At 42.8% G+C, this 20,442-nt stretch overlaps 1 protein-coding gene across 1 annotated transcript in view; it reads right to left on the bottom strand.

Moving 5' to 3' along the window:
• The window catches only part of LOC118398386 (protein FAM83B-like), a 28,004-nt gene extending 18,703 nt beyond the window's left edge, over positions 1-9,301 (bottom strand). The window contains exons 1-2 of the mRNA XM_035793669.2: positions 9,129-9,301; positions 2,814-3,316 (exon numbers count right to left, since the gene is read on the bottom strand). Coding sequence (XP_035649562.1) covers positions 2,814-3,278 — 465 coding nt within the window. The 5' untranslated portion in view covers positions 3,279-3,316; positions 9,129-9,301. The remainder of the gene's footprint in view (positions 1-2,813; positions 3,317-9,128) is intronic.
• Between the last annotated feature and the right edge of the window lie 11,141 nt (positions 9,302-20,442).

Here is a 20,442-nt window from a genome sequence, read left to right as displayed (position 1 = left end):
CTATGCTAAGATTCCTGTTGTAAAAACAATGCGTAAGCTCTTCGGCTTTAGTAGGCGTAAGCTAGCTAGTAGAAGCCTTGAGGTTAATACTACCTAGGGTGTGCAACGTGGGCAAACTACAGCCGCGATGTTAGTGTTGCATTAGCTAGCTAACAGCTAGCTTTGCTAAGGTGCGCTGTAGCTAGCACAGTGCTGGCCGGAGGGAACCGCGTGTGGGCAGTTAGACTTTGGTTAGCGTCCCACATATCCCAGAGAGGTTAACCCCGCTGTCGACACCAAGCGGCAGAAGTGTGACATGCTACACCAAGCGGCAGATTTGTGACATGCGTAAGAAAGAAAGCAAAGCCTTCAACTTCTGCCTGCCCCACAAACCCAGGCCCTGTGGCAGCCCGTTGGTCACTGCAACTCACCCCAGCCTCACAGCATGGCAGGGGTACCAAGTTGGCCCAAGACCCCTGGCAACACAGCAGACTGACAATACCCAGGCTAAGCTCTTAAACCAGGGCAACCTGGAGTTAAACAGTCCTTTGCTGTGGCCACAGCAAAGTTCCACTCTATTAACTACCCTAAGGGGGGCAGGATGGGCCAGCCAACCTAGGGCACAGCCCTAAGCAGCAGAGGAGGATAGTTTGCAAAGGCTACGGCTTCCTTGCCCTACCCGTCTCTTTCGGGTTTAACATAAGCCGCCCGTCCCCATCTCTGTCTCGCCCGACAGTGGTGAGGAACATCTGCATTGGGGGGAAAACAATATTCCCTTTGTAACAGCACACTTGCATGACATTGCTCACATGGGATGATGGAGGATGTGCATTCTTACCCCCAAGTGTTCTTACCCCCCTTGGAACCTCAGCACCTTCTCAGGTTCTATCCAGGGATGGAAGTCAGCATGTCCACTCTCCCTCGGGTCTCTTCAGACATACAAAGCTAGATGACAGATTGCCATTTGCCCTTTTACTATGGCCAACCATTTCCCTCACCTTATGGCATTTTCACCTCTAACCGTCTAGTGCAAGAGCAACACAGTAACGCACCTTCTCTTTACTACCAGGTGCCATTACTCTAAGTGAGCGAGGCAGGGAAGAGACCTAACACAGGCCCTGGTTAGCAGAGATCACTCTCCTGCTTTATAACCAGTCCTGATAGCCATTGTTACGCAGGGATCTGCAGACCCAAACATACGTAAAGACTTGCCACCCTCACCCAGTAGCCATGGTACTCTGGGGATGACCAGTGGGAGGATAAATCTGAATGCGACAAGCCGGGAAACTCAAAATCTTTCACGATCTAGAGTTCCAGTACCCCTCCTATACGTCCACTTTTTGGAAAAAGAGACAATGCGTTTTTTGGAGAAATGGTGTAACGTACACAGATCATTCATAACCCTTGCTAACCCTAACCCTCTGTTTGCAAGGTTTCTATGCTTCATTGCAGGACCTTTTTGGACAGCGTGAAGATCTCTAAAGGAACAGTTAACTGTTATCTCACCTGTTACACAGGCCTCGACAGTTGCACAGTAGGGTAACAGCCTCTGGTATGTCGTTTTTATGGTGCGTGTCGCTAACACAAAACCAGTCTCCAAGCTTTTAGCTCCATCACTGGGACCCTTCTATTGGGCTTGAGGCCTCTTGAGGCGCTGGAAAGCGGGGAGATGTAATACTTCTCTTTCTAACCCACTTTACTGTCTGCACTATGCCTGCAAAGCAGGTGAGTGGGCTGCACTCACTGTCAACCCAGAGTTCATGCCTTCAGTTTGCCCAGGGTCCTCCTGGGTACCTCTCACCCAGTTTACGGAAGTAGAGCTTCTCCACCGTTTGTGTCCAGAATGTGCCTGGTGCATTTGATTGGATTAAAGCGACAGTATTGCTCTAGAGTGACAATGACTTCTGTGTTTTTTGGGCACCTCCAACAGCTATCTTGAGATAGTGGGGGCTATTCCATTGGAAAATATAGTAGCACGGGTAACAGTCCAGAATGGGTCGTTCCACCAGAGGTATGGCTACCTCTTAGGCACTGTTGTAAAACATCTCCTTATGGGAGATTTGCGCTATGGCATGTTGGGCCAGCCCTCATACGTTTCTGAAGTCTTTACCGACTGGATGTCATTGCATCTTCCTGGGGCATTCTCCCTCAGTGTCCAGGCCTCTGAGAGGTGTGGCTATTGGAACTACCCTGGAGAGCATGTCTGCATTACGGGTGTTGGCCATATGCCTAAAGTGACACGTTCAAAGGAAACGTAACCCCGATTCTATGAGAATATGAATAATATTTGTCACCACCTTTCCCTGCTTGCAAGAGCGCAAGGAAGAGAGACATGGTCGAGAATGTTGGTGGGCTTGTTAACAATCCTTAAGTGACACATCCCACTCGCATTTTCATCAAATTGGGGTTACGCAAGTAACCTACAGTTTCTTTTGCAGGGCACCTACACTTTTACTCATGAAGGTAAGTTGCAAAACCTGATTTTATAGACCTGCCCTGACCTCCTCAGACACTACTGACTAGTGAAAAGGAATCGTGTATAATTTTTCTGTGGGAGTTAATTAAATAAAATGGGGCCAGGAATCCAGTTATTGAATTTGTCACTTTGTCTTGTAATAGTTTACATTTGTGATTCTTGAGCTATCACATTCACACACAACGAGACAGTCCCAGTTGGGGAGCAGGCAATATTAGCTAAACATGAGGCTTTCTACTATTAGTCCACAAAGGTACTATCAGCAGCTTTCAAAAATACAATATTGTGATTTGCACTCCATAAACAAGCATTAGCATTACCATTGTTGTGGACACAATGCATTGCAGGATTACAGTACCTGTCTGGCACCCTGAATCTGTTTACGGATCACCTCTTTGATGGTGGGGCTGTTTAGTCTGGGTGGATGGAAAAGCAGATCTATATTGGTTTGGAGTTTATCATGCATGACCATCGGCCATCCTAACTCCAGGTCGGGTGTTACTATGTCTGAGTGCACAGGCCAGTACGTCCCAGTTGAGGATTTGCTGGCCGGAGTGTCCAGTGCTGGTCCATTGATTTCTTCTGTGTGGCTGCTAGGCAATGGGTGTGAGGCATTTGTAGTGATGAAGTGGAGTTCATCTTCTGAGAGAAAGCTCCCTATCCGCTCGGCCTTGAGGAACTCCTGGTAGCTCTCTCTGCCACCATTCACCAGGGAATCGATAGCAAGGCGATAAGCCTCCTTATAGTGGGGATGAATGTAATCCTCAGACTGCAACTCTCCTTTCAAGGAGGACAGCAGGGAGAGTTGTTCGGATTCCATCATCACAATGGCTAAGCGAGCCCTGTTACAGATGGTGGACGCTGGAAGTCAAATGGACAAGAAGCAACGTGTTAGAAAAACAATGTGATAGTGAGTGTTTTCATTGAAATAAAATGTGTTTTCACTGAAAATTCCTGTTTAAGTATTTTCTCGGTTCATGTTTGTCTAACTTCTAGGAAGAATATACCCCACTTAACCCCAAGATTTCCCAGAGTTTTCACCATCATTCTAAAGCTGTAGGTGTTTTGTTGTTTTGGGGAATTCATTTCTGAGTACTTCTTTAAAAGATTTGTACTTATTGCATGTGATTAGTGGTTAATCCTGTTATGTGAACCAAACTCTTGTTTTAATATGGTAAAAACATTTATTTTTAAATTATGTTTTCAAACCAAACATTGAACATCTAATACTCAAATCATACTGTAAAATCAGGTGAGTTGGTTTTAATATTTTTGGCAATTTTCAGGTGTTTAGTGGGCACAACACATCAACCCTGTTATCCATAGATAGATAGGCTAATCATGTTTTACCAAGTTAAGCATGCATTCAATTGCCCCTCCGTGTTGCACACAACATGCTTCCATTCCCCCATCACCAGGGGAGTTGTGACTGATTTAAGAGGAAATTGTCAACACAGTTTCTGTCAACCATATAACTTGATTAGTCCCTTATAGTATCTTCATTTAACCTATTGAGATGGGAAAACATGTTTTTTTATTAAATTGAACATTTATGACAGAATGTTTAAATTAGGTGAAATAAATTACGTTTTTAAATATTTATTTTTTACATAGTTTAACTAACCAAAAGGCACTCAATTCGTGGAATGACATGTGTAGTGTTATGTTGTAATAGTTTCCCTTAGTTTGTTTTTTGGTTAATCAATAACTATGTAATTAGCTCATTTCAATACATAGACATTCTAGCTGTCAGAATGTACACATCAGAAATAGGTGTTCATGTTGTCAGAAGCACACTGTGTTCTAAACTACTAACTGCAGCTGGCCCAGCTTGTACAGACTTGTTGATTAATATGTCTCGTGTCTAAGCCGTTGAATTGCGACTCCACTTTGTCTCTATGCTGATGTTTTACCTGTTTGATTGACGTACGGAGCAAATAACTACACTTTGTATTTGGCCATATTCCCAGTCACCTTGCCATAGGTAAATGCGATGGTTTGCGCTTTCAGTTTTGTGCAAATGCTGCCATCTATCCACGGTTTCTGTTTAGGGTAGGTTTTAATAGTCACAGTGCGTACAACATCTCCTATTCACTTCCTGATAAACTCAGTCACCATATCAGTATATTCATCTATGTTGTTCTCGGAGGCTACCCAGAACATATCACAATCCACGTGATCAAAACAATCTTGAAGCATGGATTATGATCAGACCAGCGTTGAATAGTCCTTAGCACGGGAACTTCCTGTTTGAGTTTCTGCCTACAGGAAGGTAGGAGCAAAATCGAGTCGCAATCAGATTTACCGAAGAGAGGGCCTTGTAGGCAGTTGGAGTAGCATTGTTCGAGTGTTCTAGCAGCGCAAGTACTACAGTCAATATGTTGATAAAACTTTGGTAACGTTTTCCACAAATTTGCTTTGATAAAATCCCCAGCTACAATAAATGAGGCCTCAGGATATGTGGTTTCCAATTTGCATAAAGTCCAGTGAAGTTCCTTGAGGGCCATCGTGGTATCGGCTTGAGGGGGAATATACACGGCTGTGACTATAACCGTAGAGAATTATCTTGGGAGGTAATACGGTCGGCATTTGATTGTGAGGTATTCTACGTTGGGTGAACAAAAGGTCTTGAGTTCCTGTATGTTATCACAATCACACCATGAGAAGTTAATCATGAAACATACACCCCTCCCTTCTTCCCAGAGGGATATTTATTCCTGTCTGCGCGATGAACTGAGAACCCAACTGGCTGAATGGACTCAGACAGTGTATCCTGAGAGAGCCATGTTTCCGTGAAACAAAGTATGTTACAATCCCTGATGTCTCTCTGGAAGGAAATCCTTGCCCTGAGGTCGTCAGGGACTGAACATTAGCGAGTAATATACTCGGAAGCGGTTGGTGGTGTGCGCGCCTCCTGAGTTGGACTAAAAGTCTGCTCCAAGTGTCTCTGCGATTAGTTAAATTGCCCTCGGGGATACAAACAAGGTATCCGGTTTGGGAAAGTCTTAATCAAATCAAATCAAAATCCAATCAAATTGTATTAGTCATATGCGCCGAATACAACAGGTGTGGACCTTACAGTGAAATGCTTACTTACGAGCCCCTAACCAACAGTGCAGTAAAAAAATGGATAAAAATAAGAGATGAAAGTAACAAGCAATTAAAGAGCAGCATAAAAAATATATATATATATATATATGGGGGTGCTGGTACAGAGTCAATGTGTGGGGGCACCGGTTAGTTGAGGTAGTATGTACAGTTGAAGTCGGAAGTTTACATACACCATAGCCAAAAACATTAAAACTCAGTTTTTCACAATTCCTGAAATTTAATCCTAGTAAGAATTCCCTTTCTTTTAGGTCAGTTAGGATCACCACTTTATTTTAAGAATGTGAAATGTCAGAATAATAGTAGAGAGATTATTTATTTCAGCTTTTATTTCATCACATTCCCAGTGGGTCAGAAGTTTACATACACTCTATTAGTATTTGGTAGCATTGCCTTTAAATGGTTTAACTTGGATCAAAGGTTTCGGGTAGCCTTCCACAAGCTTCACACAATAAGTTGGGGGAATTTTGGCCCATTCCTCCTGGCCTAGCTGGTGTAACTGATTCAGGTTGGTAGGCATCCTTGCTCGCAAACACTTTATCAGTTCTGCCAACACATTTTCCATAGGATTGAGGTCAGGGCTTTGTGATGGCCACTCCAATACCTTGACTTTGTGGTCCTTGAGCCATTTTGCCACAACTTCGGAAGTATGCTTGGGGTCATTGTCCATTTGGAAGACCCATTTTACAACCAAGCTTTAACATCTTCACTGATCTTGAGATGTTGCTTCAATATATCCACTTAATTTTCCCTTCTCATGATGCCATCTATTTTGGGAAGTGCACCAGCCCCTCCTGCAGCAAAGCACCCCCACAACATGATGCTTCCACACCTGTGCTTCACGGTTGGGATGGTGTTCTTCGGTTTGTAAGTCAGTCCCTTTTTCCTCCAAACATAACGATGGTCATTATGGCCAAACAGTTCTATTTTTGTTTCATCAGACCAGAGGACATTTCTCCAAAAAGTATGATCTTAATATAGTAATATGCCATTTAGCAGACGCTTTTATCCAAAGCGACTTACAGTCATGTGTGCATACATTCTACGTATGGGTGGTCCCGGGAATCGAACCCACTACCCTGGCGTTACAAGCGCCATGCTCTACCAACTGAGCTACAGAAGGACCCCATGTGCAGTTGCAAACTGTAGTCTGTTTTTTTATGGCGGTTTTGGATCAGTGGCTTCTTCCTTGCTGAGCGGCCTTTCAGGTTATGTCGATATAGGACTCGTTTTACTGTGGATATAGATATTGTTGTACCTGTTTCCTCCAGCATCTTCACATGGTCCTTTGCTGTTGTTCTGGGATTGATATGCACTTTTCGCACCACAGTACGTTCATCTCTAGGAGACAGAATGTGTCTCCTTCCTGAGCAGTATGACAACTGCGTCGTCCCATGGTGTTTATACTTTCGTACCTTCAGGCGTTTGGAAATTGGTCCCAAGGATGAACCAGATTTGTAGAGGTCTACAATTCCTTTGCTGAGATCTTTGCGGATTTCTTTTGATTGTCCCATGATGTCATGCAAAGAGGCACTGAGTTTGAATGTAGGCCTTGAAATACATCCACAGGTACACCTCCAATTGACTCAAATGATATACATTAGCCTATCAGAAGCTTCTAAGGCCATAACATAATTTTCTGGAATTTTCCAAGATGTTTAAAGGCACAGTCAACTTAGTGTATGTAAACTTCTGACCCACTGGAATTGTGATACAGTGAATTATAAGTGAAATAATCTGTCTGTAAACAATAGTTGTAAAAATTACTTGTGTCATGCACTAAGTAGATGTCCTAACCGACTTGCCAAAACTATAGTTTTCTAATAAGAAATATGTGGAGTGGTTGAAAAATGAGTTTTAATCACTCCAACCTAATTGGATGTCAACTTCCGACTTCAGTTGTACATGTAGTTAGAGTTATTAAAGTGACTATGCATAGAGTGGCAGTGGTGCGGATGGTGGGGGGGTGGAATGCAAATAGTCTGGGTAGCCATTTGACTAGATGTTCAGGAGACTTGTGGCTTGGTGTTAGAAGCTGTTTAGAAGCGTCTTGGACCTAGACTTGGCCCTACGGTACCGCTTGCCGTGGCTGAAGTCTTTGACAGTTTTTAGGGCCTTCCTCTGACACCGCTTGATATAGAGGTCCTGGATGGCATGAATGTTGGCCACAGTGAAGTACTGGGCCATTTGCACTACCCTCTGTAGTGCCTTGCGGTCGGAGGCTGAGCAGTTGCAATACCAGGCAGTGATGCAACCAGTCAGGATGCTCTCCATGGTCCAACTTTAGAACCTTTTGAGGATCTGAGGACCCATGCCAAATCTTTTCAATCTCCTGAGGGGGAATAGGTTTTGTCATGCCCGCTTCACGACTGTCTTGGTGTGCTTGGACCATGTTAGTTTGTTGGTGATGTGGACACCAAGGAACTTGAAGCTCTCAACCAGCTCCACTGCAGCCCCGTCGATGAAAATGGGGGCGTGCTTGGTCCTCCTTTTTCCTGATCCGATCTTGATCATGTTGAGGGAGAGGTTATTGTCCTGGCACCACATGGTCAGGTCTCTGACCTCCTCCCTATAGGCCGTCTCTTTGTTGTCGGTGATCAGGCCTACCACTGTGTGTCATCTTCAAATGTAATGATGGTGTTGGAGTCGTGCCTGGCTGTGGAGTCATGAGTGAACAGGGAGTACAGGAGGGGGCTGAGCACGCACCCCAGAGGGGCCCCTGTGTTGAGGATCAGCGCGGTGGATGGGTTGTTACCTACCCTTACCGCCTGGGGGCGGCCCGCCAGGAAGTCCAGGATCCAGTTGCAGAGGGAGGTGTTTAGTCCCAGGGTCTTTAGCTTATTGATGAGCTTTGAGGGCACTATTGTGTTGAACGCTGAGCTGTAGTCATTGAACAACATTCTCACGTAGGTGTTCCTTTTGTCCAGGTGTGAAAGGAAGTGTGGTGTGCAATAGAGATTGTATCATCTGTGGATCTGTTGGGGTGGTATGCGAATTGGAGTGGGTATAGGGTTTCTGGGATGATGCTGTTGATGTGCCTCATGACACTCACCTGGACTCCGTCACTTCCTTGATTATCTTCCTTATATCTGTCAATCCCCTTGCTTCTTTCCTCAGATGTTATTTACTCTGTTTCATATCGGTGTGTTTAGGTTTCTTGTTTCTTGTTTTGTTTATTTATTAAAACACTCACTCCCTGTACTTGCTTCCCGACTCTCAGAGCACTCGTTACAACGAAGCATGTGACAAACAAAATTGTTTTCTATTCCTAGTTTTAGTAAAGTTAGTCAAGTTTTCCCTATTGGGCTTTTAAACCAATGTTTTGGAATCTGCCTTTCACTGCTATTGTGTGATGATGCAATGTGTCCAGTTGATTGTATATTATATTTCCTCAACATTACTTTTTATGACAAAATATGTAAATGAATAGAGATTATGCACATTATTATGCAACTTAGCTCATATGCCTATCGTTATTTGTTCATAGTCCACTGAATTATTTGAAAGCATATTCTACATTCCATGTCACAACAGTCTAATGTTAAACTCTATAGCAGTTACTTACATTAAAAGTATGAGTTATAGAAAATGTATCTTGTAGTTTCCCAATAAATCCCAGTCCGGCATCTTTCAATGTATTCTGCTGACTGTTAAGCCGTATTGGAGGAAAAGCTTATATCTGCCAACTGAAAGTAACAAAGACAAGGAGGTGTCTCAACATGAGAAGCACTCTGTGGATGGAGGGTGTGGATTCCAGTTCACATGCAAATAGCTCAGGCTTTAAACTTGCTCACAGCACAGGGGCTGCCATAAACCTGTTTCAGATAGGTAGCCACACCCACCTCTTCTTCTTTGAGAGTTCAAAGTTCAATTGTGTGATGTAGACAATGGAGGTTTTGATAGTCTTTTCTATCCAATTTAAAGGAGCCTTTACACGTTTTATAATATGGCAATATGTACGTAAGCTTTAACAGTGCATGCTAACTAATTTGATTACATTTATGCTGAGTGTACAAAACATTAGGAACACCTTCCAAATATTGTGTTGTACCCCCTTTTGCCCTCAGAAGAGCCACATTTCGTCGGGGCATGGACTCTACAAGGTGTCGAAAGCCTTCCACAGGGATGATGGCCCATGTTGACTGCAATGCTTCTCACAGTTGTTTCAAATTGGCTGGGTGTCCTTTGGGTGGTGGACCATTCTTGACACACATGGGCAGTGCTTCATTTTAACCGGATTCTGCCAGAACAGGATCTGGCGCCTCAAGTTAAGGGCTGTTTGGTTTCGGAACCCATTTGCCAGGATCCAGTACCTCTCATGGCATCACTGTTTGCAATGTAAAAATTATTATAAAAGCAACCAGCGTTAATTCAATTTGACTCCTCTGTAATTCTCCTGCCCCCTAAAAAATGCAATGTAAATATGTGCCTGATATTCTAAGAATTGATTTCTGTTGTGCCGGCCGGGTTTAGCTTATATGTTTTTACGCAACATTGTAGTCTGGCCATTGCTCTGGCGAGAGAGAGAAGCCTATCTGTAGGCCTATCTCTCACAGAACTAGAATAAGATTCTCTTTATATGATCTCTCTTCCTCTCTCTGCTCTGATAGACAAGAGTCTGCAACCTTCAGCTCTCCAGGGTTGCACTTCATAATTGATTTCCTTATAGAATCATAGCCGCGGGAAGGGTGCTGGAGATGCGGCAGTATCCCTGATAAATTGAAATACATTTGCCAAAGTTATAGAATTACTGCTGTCTGTTCATAAAGAAATGAACTAATTCAAAAATACTAGGCTACACCAAGAGTAGGCTTATAACTTAGCCACAGAGGATCAATAACCTATTTTTTTTTAAATAGCTGTGGATTGTGTGTAGCCCTATCAGAAGGCATATCTACACGATTGCGCTGCAAATCTGCCAGTGCACAAGATGCAGCAAAAACAGGCCTTTCAGAATATTTCAATTACAATCGCATGAAAACACAGGTTGGATCCTGCTAAAAAGAGAAGACTAATCTAGCTGTCTGTACGCTACCACGGTATCAATTCCCAAATAGGCTATTGAGCGAACAGCATTGTTTTACAAAGTAAGACAAGAGCGATTAACATCACCTGTGAGTGGGCTACTATGCATCATTGGTTGAGTCAGTGAGACTGGAAAGCTTTTTTAGGACTATAATTTCCTCCTCATATTGTACAATATGTGTTCACACACATAGGCCTATTCTGCTAATGTCACAGTCGTTGTACGGAGGAGACCAAGGCGCAACGTGGTAAGCGTACATACTTCTTTAATAAAGAAAGAACACTGAACAAACTATACAAAACAACGAACCGTGAAGGGAACTAAACATAGAATAATAACCCACAAAATACCCAAGGAATATGGCTACCTAAATATGGTCCCCAATCAGAGACAACGATAAACAGCTGCCTCTGATTGAGAACCAATCTAGGCAACCATATACATATAAACACCTAGACTTACAAAAACCCCTAGACATACAAAATACCCTAGACAATACAAAAACTAAACAAACAACCCTCGTCACACCCTGACCTAACCAAAATAATAAAGAAAACAAAGATAACTAAGGTCATGGTGTGACAGCTAAAGTCTCCAGGCTTCTAAAATAATATATACGTTTGTGAAATGTGTTATTAAAAGGTCATATTTTCGCCATGTGTGCAACTACTGCAAGAGCCTCTACTCTACTGCTCTATGCCAGAATGCAAAAGTGATGATAATGCACCCAATGCTTTACTATATAGGTGATTTTTTTTCATGCATTCTGGTACCCCAGAGCCCCCCCAGGTCACCCCCCCTCGGTTCACTTTTTGTTCGTGCACCTCCCAATTGACAAATTAAGAACTGCACACTGGAAACTGTTGAGTGTGAAAAACCCAGAGTAATTGCAATTCTTGACACAAACCAGTATGCCTGGCACCTTCTACGATACCCCTTTCAAAGGCACGTAAATATTTTGTCTTGCCCATTCACACTCTGAATGGCACACATACTCATTCCATGTCTCAATTGTCTCAAGGCTTGAAAATCCTTCTTTAACCTGTTTTCTCCCCTTCATATACACTGATTGGAGTGGATTTAACAGGTGACATTAATAATGGATCATAGCTTTCACCTAGATTCACCTGGTCAATTTATGTCATGGAAAAAGCAGGTGTTCCTAATATTGTTTACACTCAGTGTATATAGTATAAGCATTGTGAGTGTTTGTGTACTGAATAAAAATGATAAATGTAAGCATTTGTTATGTCTAGACAGTGTCTACACAATACAACCCAACCCAGGTCATTCTCGACTGCCTTTGTTTAGTCCCCCTTGCAAGCTGAATTGATGGTACTGGGGATTGCTGGAGAACACCTGTACCACACTAGTTCTGTCTGATGTGTGAATATGTTTCACATAAGTGAAAATACTGTATGTTCTTCATGACTTAGACATGAGCCAAACAGAAGAAATGGGGTGGGGGTATTGTAGACCACCAGCGAGCGGTCTTTCAATCACCCACGAGTGAATGCGCTTTTCAGATCAGTTCAGATCAGAGAGCAAAGCCTGGCGTGTGAACATTAGTTGATATTCTTTGCTAGTTAGTGAGTTATTAGTCCAGTTATAGAAAAGTGTAGGACAGGAAATGGGAGTTACTGCTTCCCACAAGAGCACAAAAGTGTAGGCTACATTTCTTTAAAAAGTCAGTCAGGTAAAAAGCTTATGTCTTAATTAAAGGGACAGTGTTGTATTTTGAGACAGGCTTGAATATGTGAATAAGCCAATAGCAAGAGGGGTAGCCAACATTGTCTAATTCTCTGTATGGGTAATAATAATTACTTTATTTTGTAAAGTGGTTTCTTGCATCCTAGAATGCAATGTACTGTCACCTATTTGGCCCACGGTCCTTCATAATGTTCAAGGTCCTAAACGATATCTTAACCGCCATCGATAAGAAACAATACTGTGCTGCCGTATTCATTGACCTGGCCAAGGCTTTAGACTCTGTCAATCACTAAATCCTCACCTGCAGACTCGATAGCCTTGGTTTCTCAAATGATTGCCTCGCCTGGTTCACCAACTACTTCTCTGATAGAGCTCAGTGTGTGAAATCGGAGGGCCTGTTGTCCAGACCTCTGGCAGTCTCTATGGGGGTGCCACAGGGTTCAATTCTCGGGACGACTCTGTTCTCTGTATACATCAATGATGTTGCTCTTACTGCTGGTGATTATCTGATCCACCTCTACGCAGACGACACCATTCTGTATACTTCTGGCCCTTCTTTGGACACCGTGTTAACTAACCTATAGACGAGCTTCAATGCCATACAATTCTCCTTCCGTGGCCTCCAACTGCTCTTAAACGCAAGTAAAACTAAATGCATGCTATTGAACCGATCATTGCCCGCACCTGCCCGCCCATCCAGCATCACTACTCTGGATGGCGCTGACTTAGAATACGTGGATAATTACAAATACCTAGGTGTCTGGCTAGACTGTAAACTCTCCTTCCAGACTCACATTAAGCTCACAGATCACTGCACCTGTTCATAGCCCATCTGTATACAGCCCATCTATCTACCTCATCCCCATACTGTATTTATTTACTTGCACACCCATCTTTTGCACATCTACCATTCCAGTGTTTAATTTCCTTATTGTAATTACTTCGCCACCATGGCCTATTTATTGCATTAACTCCCTTATTTGACCTATTTGACCTTATTTGCACTCACTGTATATAGCCTTTGTTTTATTTTTTTCTTCTGTATTATTGACTGTATGTTTTGTTCATTCCATGTGTAACTCTGTGTTGTTGTATGTGTCGAACTGCTATACTTTATCTTGGCCAGGTCGCAGGTGCAAGTGAGAACTTGTTCTCAACTAGCTTACCTGGTTAAATAAAGGTGAAATAAAAAATACCTAGGTGTCTGGTTAGACTGTAAACTCTCCTTCCAGACTCACATCAAACATCTCCAATCCAAAGTTAAATCTAGAATTGGCTTCCTATTTCGCAACTAAGCATCCTTCAATGCTGCCAAACATACCCTTGTAAAACTGACCATCCTACTGATCCTTGACTTCGGCGATGTCATTTACAAAATAGCCTCCAATACCCTACTCAATAAATTGGATGCAGTCTATCACAGTGCCATCCTTTTTGTCACCAAAGCCCCATATACTACCCAACACTGCGACCTGTATGCTCTTGTTGGCCAGCCCTCGCTTCATACTCATCGCCAAACCCACTGGCTCCAGGTCATCTTCAAGATCCTGCTAGGTAAAGTCTCCCCTTATCTCAGCTTGCTGGTCACCATAGCAGCACCCACCTGTAGCACACGCTCCAGCAGGTATATCTCTCCGGTCACCCCCAAAACCAATTCTTCCTTTGGCCGCCTCTCCTTCCAGTTCTCTGCTGCCATTGACTGGAACGAACTACAAAAGTCTCTGAAACTGGAAACACTTATCTCCCTCACTAACTTTAAGCACCAGTTGTCAGAGCAGCTCACAGATTACTGCACCTGTACATAACCCATCTATAATTTAGCCCAAACAACTACCTCTTTCCCTACTGTATTTTTTTTTTTTTTACTTGCTATATTGTATTTACTTCGCCACCATGGCCTTTTTTGCCTTTACCTCCCTTATCTCACCTCACTTGCTCACATTGTATATAGGCTTATTTTTCTATTGTATTATTGACTGAATTTTTGTTTTACTCCATGTGAAACTCTGTGTCAAACTGCTTTCCTTCATCTTGGCCAGGTCGCAATTGTAAATGAGAACTTGTTCTCAAATTGCCTACCTGGTTAAATAAAGGTAAGGTGAAATAAAAAATAAATAAATAACAAATGTAAAAACGTTCTTAAAAGTCTCATGCAATGTACTGGAGGCCTGCATTGAACACCACATATAGGCTACTGTAGGCTATATCATAAACATCTTAACCTATTTCCCTGTGAAAATGTTTGCTCCATTGGTTTCGTTGGTAGGCCTACAGCCTCACTGGAAGTTGCCCAAAAATTTGAAAGAACATTGTTCATGATCTCATTAGTACACTGTAACCACCTTAGAATTTCTTTGTAATGTGATGATAACGTCTAAAACACTAGAACTATGTCACACACGGTCTATCCTTAACACACTGCCTGTCCTTGACAAATGTGGACTTCAGAAAACAGCAGAGGGAGCACCCCCCTATCCACATCGTTCCTCTGTGTACACATCACTGACAAACTGAAATTGTCCACCCACATAGACAGTATGGTGAAGAAGGCGCAACAGCACCTCTTCAACCTCAGGAGGCTGAATAACTTTGGCTTGGCACCTAAAACCCTAACAAAACTTTGCTGATGCACAATTGAAAGCATTCTGTCGGACGTTATCCCCACCTGGTACGGCAACTGCACCACCCGCAACCGCAGGGCTCTCCAGAGGGTGGTGCGGTCGGCCCAACGCATCACCGGGGGCAAGCTACCTGACCTCTAGGACACTTACAGCACCCGATGTCACAGGAAGGCCAAAAAGATAATCAAGGACAACAACCACCCGAGCCACTGCCTGTTCACCCTGCTATCATCCAGAAGGTGAGTTCAGTACAGGAGCATCAAAGCTGGAACCGAGAGACTGAAAAACAGCTTTTTATCTCAAGGCCATCAGACTGTTAAACAGCCATCACTAACATTAAGTGGCTGCTGCCAACATACTGACTCACATCTCTATCCACTTTAATTATTAAAAACTTGATGTAATAAATGTATCACTAGTCACTTTTAACAATGCCACTTTATATCATGTTTACATACCCTACATTATTCATCTCATATGTATATACTGCACTCTATACCATCTACTGCATCTTGCCTATGCCGCGTGGCCCTCACTCATCCATATATTTATATGTACATACATATTATTCATTCCTTTACACTTGTAGTTGTTGTGAACATTTTTTGATTACTTGTTATCTGCTAACCATGTGTATGTGACCAATAAAATGTGATTTTATTTTATTTTATTTGACATCTCTGGAGTACTGAAAATAGTTGTGCAACGATGCTTCCCGTCCAACCTGACAGAGCTGGTGAGGATCTACAGAGAAGAATGGGAGAAACTCCCAAAATACAGGTGTGCCAAGCTTGTAGCGTCATACCCAGGAAGACTCAAGGCTGTAATCACTGCCAAAGGTGCTTCAACAAAGTACTGAGTAAAGGGTCTGAGTACTTATGTAAATGTGATATTTCCATGTTATATTTTAAATTTGCAAACATTTCTGAAAACCTGTTTTTGCTTTGTTATTATGGGGTATCGTGTGTAGAATGATGATGGGGGAAAATACAATCTAATCCATTATATAATCATTTGTAACATAAGAAATTGGGAAAAGGTCAAGGGGTCTGAATACTTTCCAAATGCGCAGTATTTCATTTATACAATCATCCTACACTATTCTCAAGTAACAGATATATTTAGTTGTTAGTATGTGCAATATGTGTACTGTGGAATTAAAATCCCTCTGTCTACATCCAGGGTAACACATGGACATCACATAGCCTTTTCATACAGTCACACATTGCTAGAATATCCTTCATGAAACTTCAAAGTGAAATCCATGTCTCTTCTCATCACCCCCCTAGGAACCAATGAAGCAGGACTTGCGTCGAGGAAATGGACATTGGAAGCCTGAATCTCAAATAAAGGTCTAGCCCCTATATCCCTTAAAGCACTTGAGGATGTGTCCACAGTAATTGTCAGAGCGAGCTTGTGCGCGAGCTACATGACAAATTCTTGAAACACGAACCAGAGAGTAATTTTATGCTTCAGACCAACCCTGCTAATGCAGCCAGTGTAGAAAGTGTTCATTGACAACAATGAGAGCGTGTCAATCGCTGCTCATGCTCAGCGTAAGTAGCACATCCAGTGTAGCAGGTCTGTTAGGCCAATACATAGGCTTCATTCTAAGCAGTATGCTAATGATTATTGGAAAGTAACCTATGTATCTGGGTACACAGTCAGTAAGATTCTACATAAATTGGTAAATAGTACCTTCTCTTAAATCAGCTGATTCAGTGTTTTTAAATTTGTTATCCCAAACATATATATTGCTAGGTATTGAACAGTAGTTAACAGAGAGCTGCTCTGCAGCGGCTTTGGATTACTTGAGGAGTGGAGATGCAAAAAGGTTTCCTGTAATTGTCAGCCAAGAGCTCCCATTGAACTTGTGATGTCGCCGGAGAGGATGGCTGCCGTTTTATTGGCTCTTAACCAACTGTGCTATTTTGTTTGTTTTTTGCATTGTTCGTAACTTATTTTGTACATAATGTTGCTGCTACCGTCTCTTATGACCGAAAAGAGTTTCTGGGCATCAGAACAGCGACTACTGATCTCGAATTGGACAAATCATTTTTCTTTAATGAGTCGGACGGGAAGGATATACTTCAAACACCCGAACAGGCCCTTATCCCAATCATTCGCAGGGGAACGAAACTGAGATTTTGCGGAAGGAAAACGAGGTGCCTTGTGAGGATCAGGCGACGAGTGGCTAATCTGCCTTTGCCATCGGTACTGTTAGCCAACGTTCAATCGCTGGAAAATAAACAGGACGAACTATGAGCACGTATATCCTTCCAACGGGACATTAAAAACTGTAATATTTTATGTTTCACCGAGTCGTGACTGAACGACGACATTCATACCATACAGCTGACGGGTGACACACTCTATCGGTAGGATAGACCAGCAGCCTCTGGTAAGACACGGGGTAGCGGCCTATGTATATTTGTAAACAACAGCTGGTGCACGACATCTAAGGAAGTAAGCTGTAACCTAGAGAGTTTTCATTTGTATTTTTCTTGGCTGTCTACATACCACTACAGACGAATGCTGTATAAGCAAACAGGAACACGCTCATCCAGAGGCGGCACTCCTAGTGGCCGGGAACTTTAATGCAGGTAAACTTAAATCAGTTTTATCTCACTTCTATCAGCATGTAAAATGTGCAACAAGAGGGAAAAAAACTCCAGACCACCTTTACTTCACAAACATTGACGTCTACAAAGCTCTCCCTCGCCCTCCATTTGACAAATCTGACCATAATTATATCCTCCTGACTCATGGTTACAAGCAAAAATTAAAGCAGGAAGCACTGAAGACAAAATTCCTGAAGACAAAAAATGTATACGAAATGCTTCAGTCTGGTTTTAGACCCCATAATAGCACTGAGATTGCACTTGTGAAGGTGGTAAATGACCTTTTAATGGTGTCAGACCGAGGCTCTGCACCTGTCCTCGTGCTCCTAGACTTTAGTGCTGCTTTTGATACCATCGATCACCACATTGTTTTGGAGAGATTGGAAACCCAAATTGGTCTACACGGACAAGTTCTAGCCTGGTTTAGATCTTATCTGTCGGAAAGATATCAGTTTGTCTCTGTGGATGGTTTGTCCTCTGACAAATCAACTGTAAATGTCGGTGTTCCTCGAGGTTCCATTTTAGGACCACAAATGTTTTCACTATATATTTTACCTCTTGGGGATGTCATTCGAAACATAATGTTAACTTTCACTGCTATGCGGATGACACACAGCTGTACATTTCAATGAAATATGGTGAAGTCCCAAAATTGCCCCCACTGGAAGCATGTGTTTCAGACATAAGGAAGTGGATGGTTGCAAACGTTCTACTTTTAAACTCGGACAAAACAGAGATGCTTGTTCTAGGTCCCAAGAAAGAAAGAGATCTTCTGTTGAATCTGACAACTAATCTTGATGGTTGTACAGTCGTCTCAAATAAAACTGTGAAGGACCTCGGCATTACTCTGGACCCTGATCTCTCTTTTGACAAACATATCAAGACTGTTTCAAGAACAGCTTTTTTCCATCTACGTAACATTGCAAAAATCAGAACTTTTCTGTCCAAAAATGATGGAGAAAAATGTATCCATGCTTTTGATACTTCTAGGTTAGACTATTGCAATGCTCTACTTTCCGGCTACCCGGATAAAACACCAAATAAACTTCAGTTAGTGCTAAATACGTCTCCTAGAATCCTGACTGGAACCCAAAAATTTGATCATATTACTCCAGTGTAAGCCTCCCTACACTGGCTTCCTGATAAGGCAAGGGCTGATTTCAAGGTTTTACTGCTAACCTACAAAGTATTACATGAGCTTTCTCCTACCTATCTTTCCAATTCGGTCCTGCCGTACATACCTACACGTACGCTACGGTCACAAGACGCAGGCCTCCTAATTGTACCTAGAATTTCTAAGCAAACAGCTGGAGGCAGGGCTTTCTCCTATAGAGATCCATTTTTATGGAATGGTCTGCCTACCCATGTGAGAGACGCAGACTCGTTCTCAACCTTTGTCTTTTTTGAAGACTCATCTCTTCAGTAGGTTCTATGATTGAGTGTAGTCTGGCCCAGGAGTGTGAAGGTGAACAGAAAGGCACTGGAGCAACGAACCGCCCTTGCTGTCTCTGCCTGGCCGGTTCCCTTCTCTCCACTGGGATTCTCTGCCTCTAACCCTAGTCACGGGCTTACTGGTGCTCTTCCATGCCGTCCTTAGGAGGGGTGCGTCACTTGAGTGGGTTGAGTCACTGACGTGGTCTTCCTGTCTGGGTTGGTGCAACCCCTTGGGTTCTGCCGTGGCGGAAATCTTTGTGGGCTATACTCGGTCTAGTCTCAGGATGGTAAGTTGGTGGTTGAAGATATCCCTCTAGTGGTGTGGGGGCTGTGCTTTGGCAAAGTGGGTGGGGTTATATCCTGCCTGTTTGGCCCTGTCCGGGGGTATCATCGGATGGGGCCAGAGTGTCTCCTGACCCCTCCTGTCTCAGCCTCCAGTATTTATGCTGCAGTAGTTTATGTGTCGGGGGGCTAAGGTCAGTCTGTTATATCTGGAGTATTTCTCCTGTCTTATCCGATGTCCTGTGTGAATTTAAGTATGCTCTCTCTAATTCTCTCTTTCTCTTTTTTTCCATTCTCTCTCTCAGAGGACCTGAGCCCTAGGATCATGCCTCAGGACTACCCGTCATGATGACTCCTTGCTGTCCCCAGTCCACCCCTCATAGCCTGGTTCCTCTCTAGGTTTCTATCCTAGGTTTTGGCCTTTCTAGGAAGTATTTCCTAGCAAACAGTGCTTCTACACCTGCATTGCTTGCTGTTTGGGGTTTTAGGCTGGGTTTCTGTACAGAACTTTGAGATACCAGCTGATCTAACAAGTGCTATATAAATACATTTGATTTGATTTGATTTGATCAGTGACTCAGCCTATAAAAAAGTGGTCAGATGAAGCAGATGCTAAACTACAGGACTGTTTTGCTAGCACAGACTGGAATATGTTCCAGGATTCTTCTGGTGGCATTGAGTACATCACATCAGTCACTGACTTCATCAATAAGTGCAGTGATGACGTCGTCCTCACAGTGACTGAACATACATACCCCAACCAGAAGCCATGGATTACAGGCTAAAGTGGACAGTTCAGCTATTTAACCTGCTGTGCATTTGACACATGTATGCAGACCTCATGAAAACCTCAGTATTTTTGTTATGATAAGTAGTAAATAATTAGGAAATAATACTAATGTTATTTGTAGTCCGATGCTATTCGTAAGAGTTTATTTTGTACTAAGCTATACCTGCAGTATATCCCATAGTTAAGGGATTGGGTTTCTGTTGACCCAACAATTCAAAGCATTTCAAAAATGTGTTCCCATCCCAAGCAGATAAAATCCAGTCAACATGACTGTCATTCTTGTGTAACCAGAAACACTGTGATAAGGCTAGTATTGACATGATCTCTTTGTGGTCAGAAGTTGCCTCTCCAGATTCAGCAAGGGGAGCATGGAAGGGAAACATATGTTTTAAACA

Source organism: Oncorhynchus keta, chromosome 2 (genome assembly GCF_023373465.1).
Source record: "Oncorhynchus keta strain PuntledgeMale-10-30-2019 chromosome 2, Oket_V2, whole genome shotgun sequence".
Taxonomy (NCBI): Eukaryota; Metazoa; Chordata; class Actinopteri; order Salmoniformes; family Salmonidae; genus Oncorhynchus; species Oncorhynchus keta.
Note: the sequence above shows the minus strand (reverse complement) of the source record. Positions and strands in the feature narration are given on the sequence as shown.